This window comes from Perca fluviatilis, chromosome 12, assembly GCF_010015445.1.
Source record: "Perca fluviatilis chromosome 12, GENO_Pfluv_1.0, whole genome shotgun sequence".
Classification (NCBI taxonomy): domain Eukaryota; kingdom Metazoa; phylum Chordata; class Actinopteri; order Perciformes; family Percidae; genus Perca; species Perca fluviatilis.
The window spans coordinates 29,474,606-29,493,222 of NC_053123.1; the positions used below are offsets into that span (position 1 = coordinate 29,474,606).

Below are 18,617 nucleotides of genomic sequence, written 5' to 3' on the forward strand. Positions count from 1 at the left end.
TTGTTATTCAAATGAGGCCTGGTGTCAGCAGAGACCCTACAGGAGTCTTCCTACTCCTGTTTGTCATGTCCACTGTTACAGACACTGTGCAGCTTCTAGCAAAAGCCACAACATGGATGGGCTGGAACAGTCAATGCTGAGCTCTTTTAACTATCTTCTGTTTTTTTTAAATCAGATAGAGTTGGTGTATCCGTAGCGTGTATCAAAAAATATGTTGTAAATAAGTGCAGATAGATATACGAATAACTGTAAACAGTGTTTTCTAAATATGTTCTGTACTGTAGCTACCATCAGTTACATGGTGTGAATAGTAGCCCCATTGTCACTATTGATGCTTTCTGTCATTCAGTCTGTGGGAATGTGACTGACAGACCAAAATAGAGGAAAATACCAAAGTTATTTGAATGTCCAACCATGTGGATCTCATAGAAAATAAATAAAACCAGCAATAAACACTAAATTCTTAAAGTGCCTCCTTTTTTTGTTCTTGTGAAGTATGTGTGGTAATGGGGTCTTGTATTAATGTTAGGGTGTTTTCACATATGTTACACTTGAAACGAACGAGTCCTCTTACTTAAAGCAACACCACAGCACTTTTCCTCTTCGGTCCCCCTACAGGTTGGAAGCGGAACTGTCCATGTCTATGTCTCATTCGAACTACAAATCCGCTACCCGATCTGGCAAACTTGCATATAGCCGATAGAGGGCCGCAAAGCGAATGCAGAAGTGCCGTTCATCCTGTTACGAGCTGATGAACCACTGAAACGATTTTGGAAAGATTATTTTAAGGTACAAAAGAATCTTTGGTGTTGCTTTAAAGTGGACCAACAGAAAAAGGACACTGTTTTTTTTTTTGCATTCACATTGTCTGTTTACTTGAAAGAGGACTCAGTTCTCTTTTTGGTACCTCAGCTCTGATGGGACCTCAGGGCTAAAATACATACAGGGCACAAGGCCAAACGAATCTGAAGCGTGTTGTGTTCACAACATAGGTGAAGAGAACCACAACGCGGACTTTAAGCGGTCTGTATTTAGAAAAACCTCCCGAGCACGTCTGAGTATGGTTCGTTCCAGAGGGGTCGGAGTCCCTTCGCAGTGTTCACATATGCGCAAAAATACTCACTAGGGGTGCCTGGGTAGCTCAACTAGTAGAGCGCATGCCCATACACAGAGGCTTACTCCTCGATGCAGCGGCCGTGGGTTTGACTCCAACCTGTGGCCCTTTGCTGCATGTCATTACCTTTCTCTCCCCTTTCATGTCTTCAGCTGTCCTATAAAGGCCTAAAAAGCCCCCCACTCCCCTTAAAAAAAAAAGAAAAGCTGACTAATAGGTATGAGATCTTTTTGAGGGCCATAATGGACCAAGAGTGAAAATACTTATTCATGATCATGATAACAATAGTTTTATGTGTGTCCAAAGACGATTTTTATTTTACCCAAAATGGTTTTTTTTTTTACGAGCCCGTTGGTTTAATCAGTCAAAACCAAAATATTTATTCACAAGCACAGAGAAAATAGTTCACAATAGATTCATTTATTACGTTATTTAAAACAATATCATATTGATTTTGCCAGGTCAATCTTTTTATCATAGCTGAATGAAACATCCCACTCCATATTGTACCACATATTTTATTAACATTACCCCAAAAAGATGTCTTTTAGAGGAAGGAAATGGGTGCTTTGGTGAAACTATAATGTAAATTAAATCGCATCGAATGAGATTCCTGATTAAAAATCTGTGATTCTGCGGAAGGACCCGGTGGTGGCGCAGGTGGCCCCCCAGTCACTGAACTTGCGGTACTCTCCGGGCCTCATGAAGTACTGCCGGCCGCGGTAGTTGGGGTGCTCGTAGAGGGTCCAGTAGCCCTCCATGACGTTGCAAGAGTAGATGTCACGGCTGCGGAAATGATCCTGCACCGACTCGCAGTCATCGCTGAACTCCATCATCTGACCCTGGAGGTTGGGACGCTCGTAGATGCGCATGCGGTAAGGGCCCTCGCTGGTCTGGAGAAACACGGTTAAGTGAAATACAAGGTTAGAACAGGAAGTGCATCAGGACAAGGAGCTCCACCGTGTGTGTCTGAGGTATTTCTTTAACCATTATTCAATTCAATCTTATTTAAAGTCAAATCATAACAGGAGTTATCTCAGGGCACTTTACAGATAGAGTAGGTCTAGACCACACTCTAAAATTTACGAAGACCCAACAATTCCCCCCAAGAGCAAGCATTTGGTGCTGGTGGCGAGGAAAAACTTTCTTTAAACAGGCCGAAACCTCAGACAGAACCAGGCTCTTGGTGGGGAAGCCATCTGCCGCTGCTGGTTGGGACACAGAGACACATATACAGATATACAGAAATATGATTCATAATAGTTATAGCAGTTGTGCAGGTATGAATAGTGGCAATTATAGTAACAACAAAGATAATAAAACTATGGCTAGTAATAATAGTAGTAGCAGTGCAGGGCGTAGCAGGGCGTTGAGCAGGACCACGGCAGCAACCATCTAGTTTAGTATCTTGTGGAAGTTTATGTTCGGTAGGAGGATAAGCGGAAAAACTAAATATACAATATATTTAGTATTCTTTGCATTATGCAGACACAAAAAATACAGAAATCAGAACAAAGCACACATGCAGGGACTTAAAAACACACATAACAAGTTGCTTCTCAGAAACAAAACATTATTTTTATACATCTATAATCCTTAACCCCTAAACCATCTAAATCAAATAATATTTCATTAATTATCCTATGTTACCGTCTCAAGAGTGCATATAAAACAGGGTTTGCACCAAGGAGCATTCATTCCTCTTCTTCATTGTCTCTGAGGTCCACGCACGTCACAAAACCAATATATGTGACACAACATATTGACTCACATAGGAGAAAGTACGACAGGACCGGATGGTGTCGTTGTAGCCCATCCAGCGCTGGTAGTCTGGGTAATCGCCTCTGGTCAGGACGTACTGGTAGCCGGTGTAGTTGGGCTTCTCATACAGCACCCAGCAGCCGCTCTCCACCTTGATGGAGTTGCAGCGGCTGAAGTGGGGATGCATGTCAGGGCAGTCGATGTCGCACTCATAGGAGCGACCCTGGTAGTTCCTGTCCTCGTAAAATGTGATCTGAGTCCAGGAGAGGAAGCAGAAACGGGGAGAGATCAGTTAGCCACAGGGCACAATAACATTCATAAAACACTGATGAATTACATACAGCATCTTATATTGACATTATAAACTTAAGGGCTGCAACTAACGATTATTTTCATTATCAATTAATCTGTTGATTATTTTCTGGATTAATCGATTAGTTGTTTGGTCTATGAAATGGTGAAAAATGTTGCTGTCCAAGTACACAGAAACATACGGTTAAAAACAAGGCTAACACGGTTAACATAAACATACATATTCTGCCTTTCATACTGTAAGTAAAAGGACACAATATAACACAAACTAAAGATTTGAATCGAAAAATCGATTAGTTGTTTGGTCTATAAAATGTCAGAAAATGGTGAAACATGTCTACCAGTTTCCCAAAAGCCCAAGATGACGTTCTCAAATGTCTCGTTTTGTCAAATGTTTCAGTTTAATGTCACAGAGGAGTAAAGAGACTAGAAAATATTCACATTTATAGAAGCTGGAATCAGAAAAGTTTTTTTCATCAAAAATGACTCAAACTGATTAATCTATTATTCAATGGTTTATTGCCATGCAACTAAATTGCTTGGAATTTGGTGCAGTGTGCAATTTATTAGATTTAATGGATTGTAGTCTTTTCCCCGAGGATAAAAGACTACAACTTACCGATTCATCTTTGCAGCTCTGATAAACTGCACAACCTGCAAGGATTATGGTCATGCCAATGGAGAACATTTTATTGTTGCAGTAGTAACCATGTCCCTGCTGTATATAAGTTATTTACCTTCCTTTTTCTTTTTCCTGCATGCTGCTTTTCTTCAACGAAAAGCCAGTAAAAGAGGTCAAAGACAGTTTTAAGTGTGGGTGATTTACATTGTATCCACTTTGTGAAAGTTAGTTTCCCACCCAGGACATAATCATGATGTAAATAGCTACACAACAGTTACAGCAGCTTTGTTAAACTGCTGCCTTTTTACCAAAGAGATCTGATATCATTAGAAGATGCATTAATCTCCAGTATTTTCTGCATTGCTCTGGTTATAATTATAGTGTGTTCAACCATTTGCTAGCGGGTTTGTGAACACCATTGTAGACAGAAAACATACCTTACTCATCCTGGAAAGAGTGCTGGAGCCAGTCACCTACGGAAAATGGTGGTCTCACAAAGCAGCACCAGAGCCCCGCTATATAAACCTCAATCAAAGGGTTAGCCGATCCCACTTTAGCTGTTTTTTCAATGAGCGGGGATTTAACGCGCTGGCATCGCTGCCAAAGTTCTTGATCCTGGGTATAGAGCAAAAATCCCTGAATCATCAATGCAAAAGTCCTACCAGGCAAATTACTGACCCACTTTGGGCCCTCTTTATTGATATGCACATCAGAGAGACATTTTATCCGCTAATCCATCATCAGGAGGATTAATCTTTCCACGCAGAATGTCAGAGGTCATCACAAAACAACACAGTCTTTAACCGTTGAAACCGTTAGTTGAAATTTGAACCTGTGGGAGCTGAAAATCTAAAAAACTTAAATAATCTGTGTAAATAACAGGGAAATAGTCCAGCTCTACTGTTGTCAATCAATTAATAATCATGTGGATTGGGTTAGATATATACATAATAAATCCTTTATTACTTTTAAATATAGAAATTGTCTTAAAGGGGTTGTTTGGATCTTTTGAAGTGTGGTTTTATGAGATACTTATCCACTACATGAAGTTTAAACATTGTCAGTGTGACAGTATAAAGTGAACACCGAAAAGTAAAGACAGCAGAAGTGAGAAACTCTTGTACTCAAACACTTTTTTCCCTCAAGAAATTAGATATCAAGTCCATCGTGAGGACAAAACGTGACTGCAGGAGGCGGACTTCAGTCATGCAGAGACTCCAGTGAACCTTCATGGTGCTCAGCTCTTTCCTCCCGGCGATCACTGTTGTCCTGAGAGTGACACAGAGGAGAGGTGGTGTTAGATATAGGTGGTGTCTGTTCAGATCCACAGGGTGGCAGTAGAGGCCTTTCATGCACATTTAAACAAACACACAGTTCTTTTTAAACCTACAGTATGGCTTTTATCAATAGCCTGAAACACGATTTAGTCTAGTTCTGTTGTACCGTCATTTTCTAATTTCCCTTTTCCTCTGAGATATTCTGGATTAAAATGATAATAAACAAAAATACAGCAGAAATGAGGATAATGTGGCTACTCACACTGAGGAAGGAGTGAGACGAGGAGGAGGAAGATGAAGAAGAGTGCACTGAAACTCGTCCAGGTAGGACACTAGCCTTCTCTCTCTCAGACAGCCATCTTTTCAACTTTTGACCTATGAGAGATTTTGAAGGATTTTAAAATAACTGACACCTGATGATGAGTGTGATGATTAATTAGATTAGGACAGAAAAAGCAAGTGGTGGAAAGTCGATTCACTCAAATACAGTACCAAAATGGATAGTTCAGATCGAGGCTCTATCGCTGCCTCGATCAGTTAGTTAGTTTGTGTTATTGTGTGACTTTAGTGTTGTAAAAGGTTAGTTTGGATTCACCAAAGTCAGACAATAACACAAGCTAACTAGCTGATCGAGGCAGCAGTAGCGCAGCAACTCCCGGGTTCTGTGAGGTAAAATGAGTCTGGTGGCTTTGACGAGAGCAGAGATAACGGCGTCATTAAGGGCTGTCTGACAGCAAGGTAAAGTGCTGAAAATATTCTAATTAAAGCATGCACTTAAACTGATATACATTTTTTTAGGTGTCTAAAATGTGTTTAGCTGCTGCCCCCGTCCACAGCAGGACATAGCTTAGCTTCCGTGTCGGTACTCCTCACTGCTTCTCCAAACTGGGGGCGCTCCGACCGCAATCTACTGTAGCTAACACACGCACTAGCTCATACAGCCCCACTTCAAAAGATCCGAACTATCCCTTTAATGTTAACAATTTTGTTCTCTCTGCAGAGCTTAAACCCCCCCAACCACACCACCACACAACACACACACACAGACATAGATAAATCTGCATTTTGAAAATAAAATAAGAAATGTAACAGAAAACATTTCAGCATTACTGGCTGACGTGTGCAACCTGCGATGACAGGTCATGTGAGTAGGCATTGTTTGGCTATAAAGAGTCACAGGCCAGATAATACCAGATAACTGTTTAATATTTCCACACACTTACTGTGCTTCTTGGAGTGGTACACCGCCTTGTAAGAGCCAAGCATTGCAAACGGATGGTAGGACAGAGTGAAGGGGTACACAATTGTGCCCTAGGGATAAAAAAAAATCAATAAATGTAGAAGATTAACATTTCTATATTACCAGAACTATGCAAGACAAACATGTACAAAATAATTGTCTGCTTCTTCTAAGCATGAGTGTAAAAAAATTATCCAGGATGCTTGCACCTTGGATTTCTGGTTCGAGTATGAAGCAGCTGGTTTACACCTGTACAGAGCCAGGATTTCGTCCACCGGCAGGCTGTTCTGAAGCAGGAAAATGCTGCAAAGGTAAGCCACTAGCAAACTGAGCCTTTTTCTTGTTTGTAGGCATTGAACTTTACTGGGACATCAAGATGATTTAATAAAAACTGCATTCAAGTATAAATGACACTCACCATAATTATCCCAGCAAATGAGGACAGGATCATGGCCTCTCGTTCTAAGCGATTAGGGTACTGGGCACTTCCTGAGCTGCTTGTTGCTCCACTGTGGTAGAGAGGAAAGTGGAGAGAAGTTTTATTCAAACAACTCTATACCTGGACGCAGCCAGAGAAGTTCCATACAGGTAGGGGCGTCGAACTGAAATATTCCAGCTCCTATGAGCCTTATTCAGTTTAAAGCACCAAGTGCAACTTGCACAATAGGTTTATCTACATCTTTATCAATACTAGTTAAGCAGTTGTACATTTTTATTTCCAACTTGTATATATTTTAAGTATTTGTTCTTGTATTCTATCCTATTATTATTTCATGTATATTCTGTATGTGTGCCGTGTGTCTGATATTTTCCTGCTGTAACACTGTAATTTCCCATTTTTGGGATCAATATCTATCTATCTATCTGATCCACTATCCCCAGCAGACCGCACACACACAGAACACACACTTCTTTCTTGTACAAAGCTTGACTCTTACAGGACGTCTTCTTTTGACACCCTTTCTAAAGTTCTTTCCTAACCCTATGCCCCTTTACTGCTGTCTTTGGTGTCGCCTGTTGAAGGCAGGTTTAAAGGGCTCATATTATGCTCATTTTCAGGTTCATAATTGTATTTAGAGGTTGTACCAGAATAGGTTTATGTGGTTTAATTTTCAAAAAACACCCTATTTTAGTTGTACTGCACATTGCTGCAGCTCCTCTTTTCACCCTGTGTGTTGAGCTCTCTGTTTTAGCTACAGAGTGAGGCATCTCACTTCTGTTCCATCTTTGTTGAGAGTCGCACATGCGCAGTAGCTATAGGACTACTAGCCAGTCAGTCAGTTTGAGGGCGTGCCACGCTAGCAGCTAGGCGAGCATTATAACGTGTGTTACAAAGTGACCATGTTTGTCTCTGAAGTAAAGGCTGGACTACAATAGAGCTGTTTGGAGCAGTTGGTAAACAGTGTTTTCTGTTGGAGATGGTAAGTCCCTTTGGGGGGGGACTTTGGGCTTTTTCACCTTGTAAACCTGTAACGTGCACAAAAAAAAGATATATAACACAATAAATGAAAGGGAAAAAGCCAAAAAGCATAACATGAGCACTTTAAAGCTACCCTGCAGATAAATTTGTTCAAATGAGCTTTACAGGCTGCAACATTTAGTTTATTGGTTTACACATGTACACATTCTACAGATTAATATACACATAATAAAAAAGAGATGCAAAAAACCCTCAGAGGGGTTTAATCTGGGCACTCTCCAATGCATAATCCATTTAAAATAGAAAAAAAAAAAAAAAAACTGAGTAAGTATTTTGTGATGCTAACACAATAATGCATCAAAATGATAATCCAATAATATATTATTGTGAAATCAGCTATTCTCAATGAGGAGTACTTTTGGTACTTGGAAGTATATGTTGTTGCTCATACTTTTGTATCTTTACTCAAGTAAGAGTTTGAATGCAGAGCGTTTACTTATAACAGAGTATTTCCACACTGTGGCATTACTGTACTTCTTCCATGAAATCGTTAGTCTAACTTGAGTCTATCAAAACACTAGCAGCTCACATGATGTCTCCGTCAAGCATGTCCCGTCCCTCTTCTTTGTCCAACCACCAAAGGGCAACACTAATGGCCAGGTCATAGTGAGCCTGTAGCATGCACAGAAAGAGAATACATAGCAACGTGAGACTGAAGCACTTATTGCAATGATTAGTTGATTCATTTCTTACATTTTTTTGTTTATACAGCTCAGCCCCTTAATTGTGTCTTCTACCCACTGATGTTTGCAGATGGAACATTTTGTCACAGCTCTGCTTCAGATAAAGACAACATGTCTAACTGTTTTTTACCAGGTCATCCAGCATTGTAGAGGTCCCCTTCCCCTTTGGATCAAAAGAAGTTTCTCTCAGTTTCTGCCCAATGTAATCACCACTGTTAAGATTAGGAAAACAACATATAATCAGTTGGCATTTTAAAATGTGCTTTTTAGGAATCTCTGTGCTTTTCAACAGCCACTCACATAAGCGCCTCAACAGCTCTTTTCAGCTGCCTTGCCTCCATTCTCTGAATGAATTCCTTTCATGTAGGACTCCTGCAAACCAAACAACAGGAAACATCTAAACAACTGTCTTACTTCTTAAAGGATGATGACTAGAACAGAGTGAAGTGGAAAGCCAGTGTCAACAAGTGATGAACCTGTGGCTAAAAGTTAGCTTGCATGACATCGTTAACCTAAAAATAAGGGGTTCATTTACTGCTGCATAGTCAAGACATGAACTTGACACCTTGTTGGTCCCACACGGAGAGCTACCAACAAATTTAACAAACACAACAGTCCAGTACGTCTAGTCCACCTTTGTGACAGAGTGCAACAAATCCCAAACTGAATCCAGCTCTCCTGTGCAAAAACAAATTTTAATGAGCAGACAAAAAAAAAACAAAAAAACAATCAGTGGCATATTTAAAACAAGGTCAACATGCAAGCATCTGTACTCACCACACAATTCTGTATGACCGTAAACAAGCTTACAGACCTTCTGTTTGCATGATGCTAAAAAAACGTACACGTGGTTGGCTGCGGTCGTGCAACACTGAATATGGTAACCTTTCGGGGGAACACAAGCCTTAGACAGCGATGCAGAACAGACTTCTCAGGTGAACAGTCTGGACTGAATCATTTATGACCAACCCCCTGTCCATCTCTGACACATTACCAACTAGATAATACTGGGAAATAAGTGGAACAGTGGTTATCAGAACATACAGAGTAGTTTCCATGTTTGCACACACAATATACAAAGAATATAATATACGGTACAAAAATGGTAACCAGCAAACAATGTTTGAAGTGTGACTCAAAAGACCAAGACCAAAAGGTCTTTATTAATCTTAAGAAAACCAAATAACTTAAAATAAACCAGGCCAAAAATAATATAATAATAATAATAATAATATTATTTAGTCCATAAAAATGGATTCATCCAACTTTGGATTGATCTTCTGCTGCTGCTGCTGCTTCTTCTTCTTTTTCTTCCCGTCCTTAAACACCGGAGAACTCAGAAACTCGCTGTCGGTGAATTTGTCTCCACGCCTCATTTTGCTGTTCCAAAAATAAAAAAAAATTAATTAATACAACAATTAGATGCTGCTGTTTTCTGGTATAATCAATACTGAAACAGGATTGCAACCACAGATGGTGGACAAGACGTCCTCACCTGTTGAGGGTCGGCTCCTTATAACTGACGACGCCTTTTCGTCTCCTGGTTCTCCCCCCATTTTCCCTGTCTGGGGTGTTCGTTAGAGATGTCAAGACTCGTCCTGCTGCAACAGAATACATCAGAAGTAAGTTGACTTTTATCCCTTTTAAATCGCCCTTTTTTTAAAACCTAGGGTTAGGTAGCTTTAAAAGGACACACCACCGTTTGTTGAAATAGGGCTCATCACGGTCTCCCCTAGCTGTAGATAGGTGGGCCAACGCATTTTTTGTGCATGCATTGTTTTAGTCCGGTGCAACACCGGCAGCGCCGCCGCTAGTTAGCTTAGCGTAGTGAATGGAATCCTATGTTGCCGGTTAGCATCTTGTGAGTGAAAGTGAGCCAACAAAAGACAAAAAACAACCTAATTACTTGCACTGAGACAAAAAATGCGTTGGACCACCTATCTACAGCCAGGGTAGACCAGGCGCAGTCTCGTCATCATCTCGTCTTAGTCATGGAAAATAAGGTCGTTGACGAACATATTTAGTCTTGTCTCGTCTGACGAAATTAACACTACAACGGGCACTGTACTAGTTACTCATGGGGGAGACAGAAACTACAATCTGTAGCTTTAACTGATAGTAATCTAAATAGGACTGGGTACCGAACGTCGATACTTTTATGGCACCGAAAAATGGGCGTAAGCGCAAGCTTATCTGTCCTCTCTGCATATTGACACAGAGCGGAGCTCCCACACACACACACACACACACACACACACACACACACACACACACACACACACACACACACACACACACACACACACACACACACACACACACACACGAGAATTCCGGTCGATTTCAACACGTAGCTCCGTTTGGAAATTTGGAGTGTTGTCAGTAGCGACAAAAATATTAATTTAATGATTAAATAAGGTAGTGTCTCCAAACTTACCTCAATTATAACTTGTCTCCTGCTAGTTGTACTACAGTACTTACTTTTAAAAAATAAGCATATTTTTGAAAATATTTTTGTATCTCTTTTCGGTGTTGTAGTTTGTAGACGGTCCCTAAGTGCTCGTCTTGCCGTCTCAACAGCAGAACTAAACAGAGCTGAATTAGCACGACTTTTACGCATTTCTTTCACATCATCACTTCACATGGGTAGGCACTTTTAATGACATTTCAAATATGTTAAGAGGCTAAAAGCATGCACCCCCGGGTGCTAACGCTAGCAGGAGGATAACACGGTGTAGGCAACACACCGATTGTTTTTCTCGCTACTGACACTACTCCAAATTTACAAACAGAGCTACGTGTTGTAATCGACCGGAATCCTCCTTTAATACTTTTTTTGGTTTCAAAATCAAAATTTTGCTAGTTGTAGAGTTGTCTAAGTCTCGTTGTGTTTAAACAGTATTTAAAGCTTTAGCAGCTTTCGTCAAATGAAGAAAAGGGTTTTTGTAGAAAAACATGTTCATATTTATTTTTAAATAAGCTTTCAAAAAAGGTATATTTTTTGGTATCAATACCATAACTTTTAAACAATAACCAATAGGGGTGTGAAAAAAATAAAAATAAATCGATTCACATCAAGATCAAAATCGATTCACAGAATTTCAAAAATCGATTCATATTTTTTTTAAATGCAATTATTTTATATTTTAAATTGTAGGTCTACTGCAATCACATGGGAAAAGTAACACTTTTTTTAAAATCGAGAATCGTTTTTGAATCGAAAATAGATTTTGAATTGAATCTTGGCCCTAAAAATCAATATCGAATCGTGACATTTTCTGAATCGTGCACCCCTAATCAGATGCCACCTAGTCAGATGCCACCAAAATAAAAAATAAAAAGAAGTCCTTGCAACCCTTAAAAGCTGTAATCTGCACTGCACTTTACATCCATCACGGTGTTTGTTAAACAGGTTGCAGGTGTACAAACATCAATGTCAACGTGCTCCAACTTCATTACTTCAGTAAATAACTATTTTGCACTCAAGATACCTCAACAACGCTGCAGACCAACCACTCAAATGCAACACTAGAAAACATACCGTCTGCGCTGGAAATTGAATGTGTATCAAGGTAGACATTTAAATAAAAGAAAAAGGCTATAACGGATACCACACCTGGAGAATAATCCATTGCGACAGCAGCAGACTCCTCGATCACTGCCGCCCTGCTTGATGTCTCCCTCCTGGGACTCGCGGGTAAAGAGCCGACCTCTGTGTCAGCGACGCTGAATTCTATGTCCAGCCACGGGGGCATCTCATCCGCCAGCAGGTGTCCCAGTTTCTGATGAACTGCCTCGTCACTGGTTTCCCGTGGATTTCTGGTTTCTGTGCGTGTTTGAAGCTTGGAAGTCTTTCTATACCGTTTTGCATCCTGAGCCATTTTGGACTTGGACCCGACGTTGGGGTTTGAATCAAACAAATGTTCAAAGATTTCATCCTTTTCACTGATCCTGGAATGTGAGTCAACCACTCGTAAATCTTCTAATTGCTTGTCGTTTCCGTCGGGACCATCAATACCACAGAGAGGTGAGGCGTCACCGCTGTCCTCAAGATAACATGCCGCGTCCTCAGATCTAAATCTGTTGTTGCTACGGCTACTTTTTTTCTTCTTTTTCCTGTCATTCGAATGATCAACACACTCCTCCCTCTGCACGGCTTTCTTCTTACTGGATCGACTCGTTTCTTCTCTCCTGGCTTTTTTAGGTTTCTGAAACTCTGTTCCTGAAGTGCAGTCTTTGTCCAGCGGCGGTACTTCGTGGTTATCGTTGCCACTCAAACCATCTTGAGGGCTTCCTGAATCCAGAGTGGCCAACCAAGGACGCTTACAGGAGCTCGGTGTCTCCTTGACAGAGGCTCCATCGCTGAGCGGGTTCGATTCTGAATGTTTCAGAATGACACCAGCATCCATAGTCTCACGGTCCGAGGATCCTGTAGGAGGTGTTACGTCCTGCTCTACGGCACCTTCTGCTGTTGATGCTCCGTTCGGTGAGGTGCCATCTCTGGCCACTGAGACGACGAACGTGCCTCTGCATCTCGATTTCTGACTTGCCCCAAAATTTGCCTTTATTTTGTGCTGTGGATTATTGTCCTCAAGTTCTAAATCTGGATGCGTGACTTTATCTGCACAAAGCAGGAACTCTTCTGGAAGTTCGTGGCGTTTGCTTGCTTCATATTTTCCCTGAACTTCTTCTTCCACTTCGTTGTGGACCTGGTCCAATTTGGACCTAAATCTGTTGTTGCTACGGCTACTTTTTTCCTTCTTTTTCCTGTCATTTGAATGATCAACACACTCCTCCCTCTGCACGGCTTTCTTCTTACTGGATCGACTAGTTTCTTCTCTCCTGGCTTTTTTAGGTTTCTGAAACTCTGTTCCTGAAGTGAAGTCTTTGTCCAGCGGCGGTACTTCGCGTTTATCGTTGCAGCTCAAACCATCTTGAGGGCTTCCTGAATCCAGAGTGGCCAACCAAGGACGCTCACAGGAGCTCGGTGTTTCCTTGACAGAGGCTCCATCGCTGAGCAGGTTCGATTCTGAATGTTTCAGAATGACACCAGCATCCATAGTCTCACGGTCCGAGGATCCTGTAGGAGGTGTTACGTCCTGCTCTACGGCACCTTCTGCTGTTGATGCTCCGTTCGGTGAGGTGCCATCTCTGGCCACTGAGACGACGAACGTGCCTCTGCATCTCGATTTCTGACTTGCCCCAAAATTTGCCTTTATTTTGTGCTGTGGATTATTGTCCTCATGTGCAGACTCTGGATGTGTGACTTTATCTGCACAAAGCTGGAACTCTTCTGGAAGTTCTTGGTCTTTGCATGCTTCATATTTTCCCTGAACAACTTCTTCCACTTCGTTTTGGACCTGGTCCAACTTGGACCGACCGCACTCACTTTCACGCGATAGCGGAGGCAAAGTGAAAAACGTTTTCCTGGCGACCGAAGACCGGCTCCTGCCTTTATTCCTGGACCTCCTGCATGTGATATTGGACGCGGCCTCTTCCGTCGTATTAATCTCCTGTGGTAATTTTACACCTTTGCTGGCTTTTGGTAATTCATTTTCAGGATCCATGAAATAATCGTCCATGTCCGGCATAGCAATGTCCGGGGACACTGTTTTTGACTCGGTATGGTCACGGGATTTTAATTTGTCCTTTACCATTTTCTGATTGTTGACGGCTTTAGACTTGCTAAATTTGGGAATGCGAGATGTGAGGACACTCCTACACTGTGCTTTGGGTGACTCTGACGCTGAGTGTGTGTTATCCTCTAGTGCATGGCCATCTGTCTGTAACAACGTGCCAGTGGGAGCACTCTGAACCTCACTCAACCTAGAATCCACAGTTTTTTTCACCTGTGGATTTTCAGCCACACTTGACCCACAGGCTTGTTCCTTGTTCTTCTTGCTTTTCGGCTTGCCAGAGCAGCCCGTTTTCTTGGCCTTGGTTGCCACAGTGACTATCTCAGGAGCATTACATTGCGTCATCTCCATTGTTGTATCCAGAAGCACAGTCTTCTCTTGTTTGTTACCACGTTCTGGTTCCATTTCCATGGATGAGCTACTTGGTAGGGGAATGTCGTCAGAAACAGATGGCTGAGGTTTTTCACACGTGCTTACAGCTGAGGAGGTTTGACTGTTCGGAATCATATCAAACACCGATGATTGAGAGAACATCGACGACAGCCTCTCCACTTCAACCCTAAGACTGCTGGACGGACGGGATGTTCCTGTCTGGGGAGCTTGTATAAGCTGGCTTGAATGCCTTTTCTCAGCATCTATGTTATCTGTGAAAAAGAAGTTATGAAAAATAAACAAATGTCTTATTTCCAGGGAATTCTTCATCAGTATCTCAGGGCAGCTACTGGAAAATGTGGGTTTATAATGAGTAACACCAAAAATTCTAAAGCACCCTACCACAGAAAATATCAGTGGCCTCTCGTGGTCTGTTCTGGATATTGAAGATATTTGCACCAATGTTTTTTTCAGGCAAGTCCGCGGTTACTTTTCGGAGGGGACAGAACAAATCCCCTAAAATTTCTGGCTGAGGAGGTCTCCGATCTGTAAGACTAGAGGACAGAGAGAGAAAAAGCAGAAGTCATTCACAGCTGCCTAAACAAAAACAAAAAAAACATAAACCTGAATACAGTATTTGCTCACCTTGCCGCTATAAGATTTTCTTTGTCGATGTCACCAGATAAGGTCTTGTTGTCCTCAGACAGTTTAGGAAGATCCTGTGGGTAATCACAGATTATGTTTGGCATAGTTTGATATTTGCAGGCATTTTCTATATATTGTTACAATATTTCTATTGCTTAATCTTATAAATATGTGTGCATTTGGTTAGAAAGCAGTCTGACTTTTAAAACCCCATGTGGAACAAATGACACAAGAACTAATATATATATATATATATATATATATATATATATATATACCGAGCACCATGTCTGTGCTCGACTATAAAAAATATCCCGTCATCACTAGCAACAAGAAGAGAACTTAAATTCTAGCACTTTTGTTTAAAAATGTCTCCTACTAAAGCTGCCCCAGTACATCACTTCTGTTCCCAAATTTAGAACTGTTCATTAGACCAGACCCCTGACTCTTGATAACTCATCAGTAAATAATGTACGCGGGATGACTACAGTCCAGTATTTTGCCCCAAATGAATAGAATTACAAAAGACTTATCCCAGCTTTATCCCATTTGATGAATTAGGCCTTTTTAGAGATGCCTGCGATTGTTTCAGCTGTTGTTTGAATGCATGTGCTTGTGTGCGATTGGCTTAGTGTGTTCAGTTTTCTGTCTGTAACTATTTCAATGAGATCTGGTAACAACAAAGACACACTTTCACACCCTGTGCAATCACAAATATAAATTCTTATCTTTCCATATAATACTATCCTGACAAAATTCTCACTGACACATCGAGGTTCACAGTTCTCATGTCTCGTCGGGACCAACATCTTTCAGTTTTTGTCATAAGGGTTTTCAATATTTTAGGGCTGCAACTAACAATTATTTTCTCAATTTATAGATTAGTTGTGTGGTCTATAAAATGTCAGATGGAGAAAAAAAGTCGATCTGTGTTTCCCAAAACCCAAGATGACGTTCTCAGATGTCTTGTTTTGTCCACAACTCAAAAGATATTCGGCTTACTGTCACAGAGGAGAGAAGAGACTAGAAAATATTCACATTTAACAAGCTGGAATCAGATAATTGTTTACTTTATTTAATAAAAAAATCACTCAAACCATTTAATCGGTTATCAGAATTTGGCGAATATTTAATTCTTGACAACGAGTCAATTAATCGTTGCAGCTCTACAATATTGCAACAAATACCGTAAAAATATTTATATCAAGATACTGCTGTACTAATTTTGAGTGTGATTTTGTTCCTACCTATGTTACAAAAACAGCAATTGTTAATACTTTTTGAGAGGAATCCTTACACTGTCAGAGAACAGGTCAGCCACCATGTCCAAGTGCTGCAGAGTGTTGCTGTGGAGGGTTTTCAGGATGAGGAGCTGTGAGAGAAAAACAAGATGAACTGCAGTCAATGCAATTAATCACCCAATCAAACAGAACACTTCTGAAACAGTCTGTGCATCATAATCAATACTTGTATGGTACAAAATGGTTGCCTTCTGCCAAACAGGTCTTGATGTTAATTGCTGTAACTCTAAATAATTTTGAGCAAACAAACCAACCAGTTTCCTGTGCTTGTATTTCTTGGCGGCCAGCTCGAAGCACAGTTCCTCCACTTGTCTCTGATAGTACACAATCCCATTCTCCAGCTGCCTGCTCCTCTCCTTCTGTGCCTCCAAGGCAAGGGCTAAGGCCTTGTTGTTGGTCTTCAAAGAGACCTTGAAGAAGGAGGAGGTGTCTATTCAAGAAGAAGTATGGAGAAGCATCGCAACATCAATGTAACATGTTCTGTTCCTTTGGAGAATGCCACAAAGCCTGTAGCTAGTATAGTTGTGCAACATAAAGCCACATAAATATTGGTGTGTAAATGTGTTCTCAAATGAATGACAGACTCACTGAGAATCTTATTTTTGATCTTTGTTGCAGCTGAAGTATTCGTGGAAGGCTTGAGAGGCGTCATCATGGTCCTCCTCATAGGTAACATTGCTGGATAGATAAATATGTAGAGCTTCCTGAGTCACGAAATTAATAACCTGAAAGAAAACGAGCACGTTAACTTTGTACATCACCAGTGATTTAGCACACACAGAAGCATGTAACAAAGTTGGCTAACGTTGGTTTTGTTGGGTGATGTGCACAAAGTTTTCAGATCCTTTACTTAACCTTAAAACAGTTTCAGATTTGTGACAGCTTTATTCTATTTGTGAAAATGCAATACTGACACACGGAATGTTGGGCGACAATAATAAAACTAGCACCTAAGTTAACCAATAGCAAAGCCCGTTTGGTAAGTAACCGACAATACTTTTTCCATCTGCAAACCGATCATACCCAACACAGAGCGAGCGTTAGGTTAGCTAGGTGTTTAACTTTGCAACAAAAAAAGTTGTTTATGTTATCGTCCAAACGTTAATGTTAACGGTATATTTGCAGGGTTCTAAATTAACACCGTTTACCAGCCAAATGCTGGTGAAATATGCAAGTGGCTGGTAGATTTGCTTCACTCACCAGCCAAAAAACCCAATGGTAATCTATTGAATGGCTGGTAATATTTGAACATTCATTAGCCATTTGGCTGGTAGACGAAAAAGTTAATTTTGAAGCCTGTATATTTGAATGGTGAATCCGCTTTGCAAACCTAGCTAGCTAGCTAACGTTAACTTTAACGTTAACTAGCTAGCTAGTAGTTAGGCTACTCTCAAAATGTGGGGCAAAAACCTACCGTTGTTAACCAGCGGACGACTTTGCTCAACCAAATGTCCTTGTTGATGACCGTGAATTGATCAAAGTAAGCTAGCTAATCTTTCATGACCTTAAAAAAACCTAAATTCATTGTGGGAAACCATAGACAGTTAAAGAAAGTGGGAAACGGGGAAACGCTGCTCTCTTTCCATTTTAAACTTTCAAACATAAACAAAAAGTCCGCCGTCTTTCCGCGCATGCGCTTGGAGGCGCGTCATAGAAGATGCAGGCCAATCAAAAACGATATATTGATTTAACCCTTTTCTGCCTGCTTTGCCCATGACTTTGCTTTACATCCATTGCCATAATCTCTTTGGGTCCGACAGTCCGTGTACAATCAGTGTATGGTTCGTTCATTTAATAGTTATTTTTTTCGTTTGAACCACGAAACGAACAAACAGAAAGAGCATGTTTTTTTTTTCGATTTTCGTTTCAATTCAAAAACGAATAAACGGGAAAAAAACAAAGCCGTATTTCCGTTTTCTGTTTTTGATTTCAACGATTGAACCGAAAAAAACAAACTGTGTATTTGTATACATAACTGATTAGGTAAATATGACATACTGGACGGACACATCACATTGTGCCTTGATTGTTTGTACGATTGTTATATAATAAAAAGTGAATTTAAAAAAATAAATTAAAAAATACTGGACGGACACTGTAGTAGTTAACTAACTCCAGAAGATGGCAGTAGTGCAACAATGAAGTATGCAAGCTGCCGTTTATGGTTTCAATCG

The 18,617-nt window shown here is 40.7% G+C and overlaps 3 protein-coding genes across 4 annotated transcripts; all 3 read right to left on the bottom strand.

Annotated features, from left to right (window-relative positions):
* Positions 1-1,515: 1,515 nt before the first annotated feature.
* On the bottom strand, positions 1,516-4,331 carry LOC120569289 (gamma-crystallin M2-like). Its single transcript, XM_039817112.1, has 3 exons — positions 4,247-4,331; positions 2,886-3,128; positions 1,516-2,007 (listed from the first exon to the last, which is right to left on the bottom strand). Exons 1-3 carry the CDS (start codon positions 4,253-4,255, stop codon positions 1,732-1,734), a joined length of 528 nt encoding a protein of 175 aa, XP_039673046.1. The 5' UTR covers positions 4,256-4,331; the 3' UTR covers positions 1,516-1,731.
* Positions 4,332-4,806: 475 nt separating this feature from the next.
* On the bottom strand, positions 4,807-9,068 carry LOC120570579 (uncharacterized protein C2orf80-like). Its single transcript, XM_039818973.1, has 8 exons — positions 8,790-9,068; positions 8,620-8,701; positions 8,336-8,418; positions 6,745-6,835; positions 6,536-6,613; positions 6,310-6,397; positions 5,349-5,461; positions 4,807-5,078 (listed from the first exon to the last, which is right to left on the bottom strand). Exons 1-8 carry the CDS (start codon positions 8,828-8,830, stop codon positions 5,010-5,012), a joined length of 645 nt encoding a protein of 214 aa, XP_039674907.1. The 5' UTR covers positions 8,831-9,068; the 3' UTR covers positions 4,807-5,009.
* A 97-nt stretch (positions 9,069-9,165) lies between these two features.
* On the bottom strand, positions 9,166-18,073 carry si:dkey-57a22.11 (uncharacterized protein LOC569865 homolog). Of its 2 annotated transcripts, none has more exons than XM_039818971.1 (9): positions 17,858-18,073; positions 17,032-17,168; positions 16,698-16,873; positions 16,440-16,514; positions 15,143-15,216; positions 14,900-15,051; positions 12,106-14,769; positions 9,985-10,087; positions 9,166-9,869 (listed from the first exon to the last, which is right to left on the bottom strand). In XM_039818971.1, the coding sequence occupies exons 2-9, from the start codon at positions 17,117-17,119 to the stop codon at positions 9,728-9,730; spliced, it is 3,474 nt and encodes a 1,157-aa protein (XP_039674905.1). In that variant the 5' UTR covers positions 17,120-17,168; positions 17,858-18,073; the 3' UTR covers positions 9,166-9,727. The 2 variants fall into 2 exon arrangements, with proteins under 2 accessions (XP_039674905.1, XP_039674904.1); XM_039818970.1 differs by having other exon boundaries at positions 9,985-10,090; positions 17,858-18,072.
* Between the last annotated feature and the right edge of the window lie 544 nt (positions 18,074-18,617).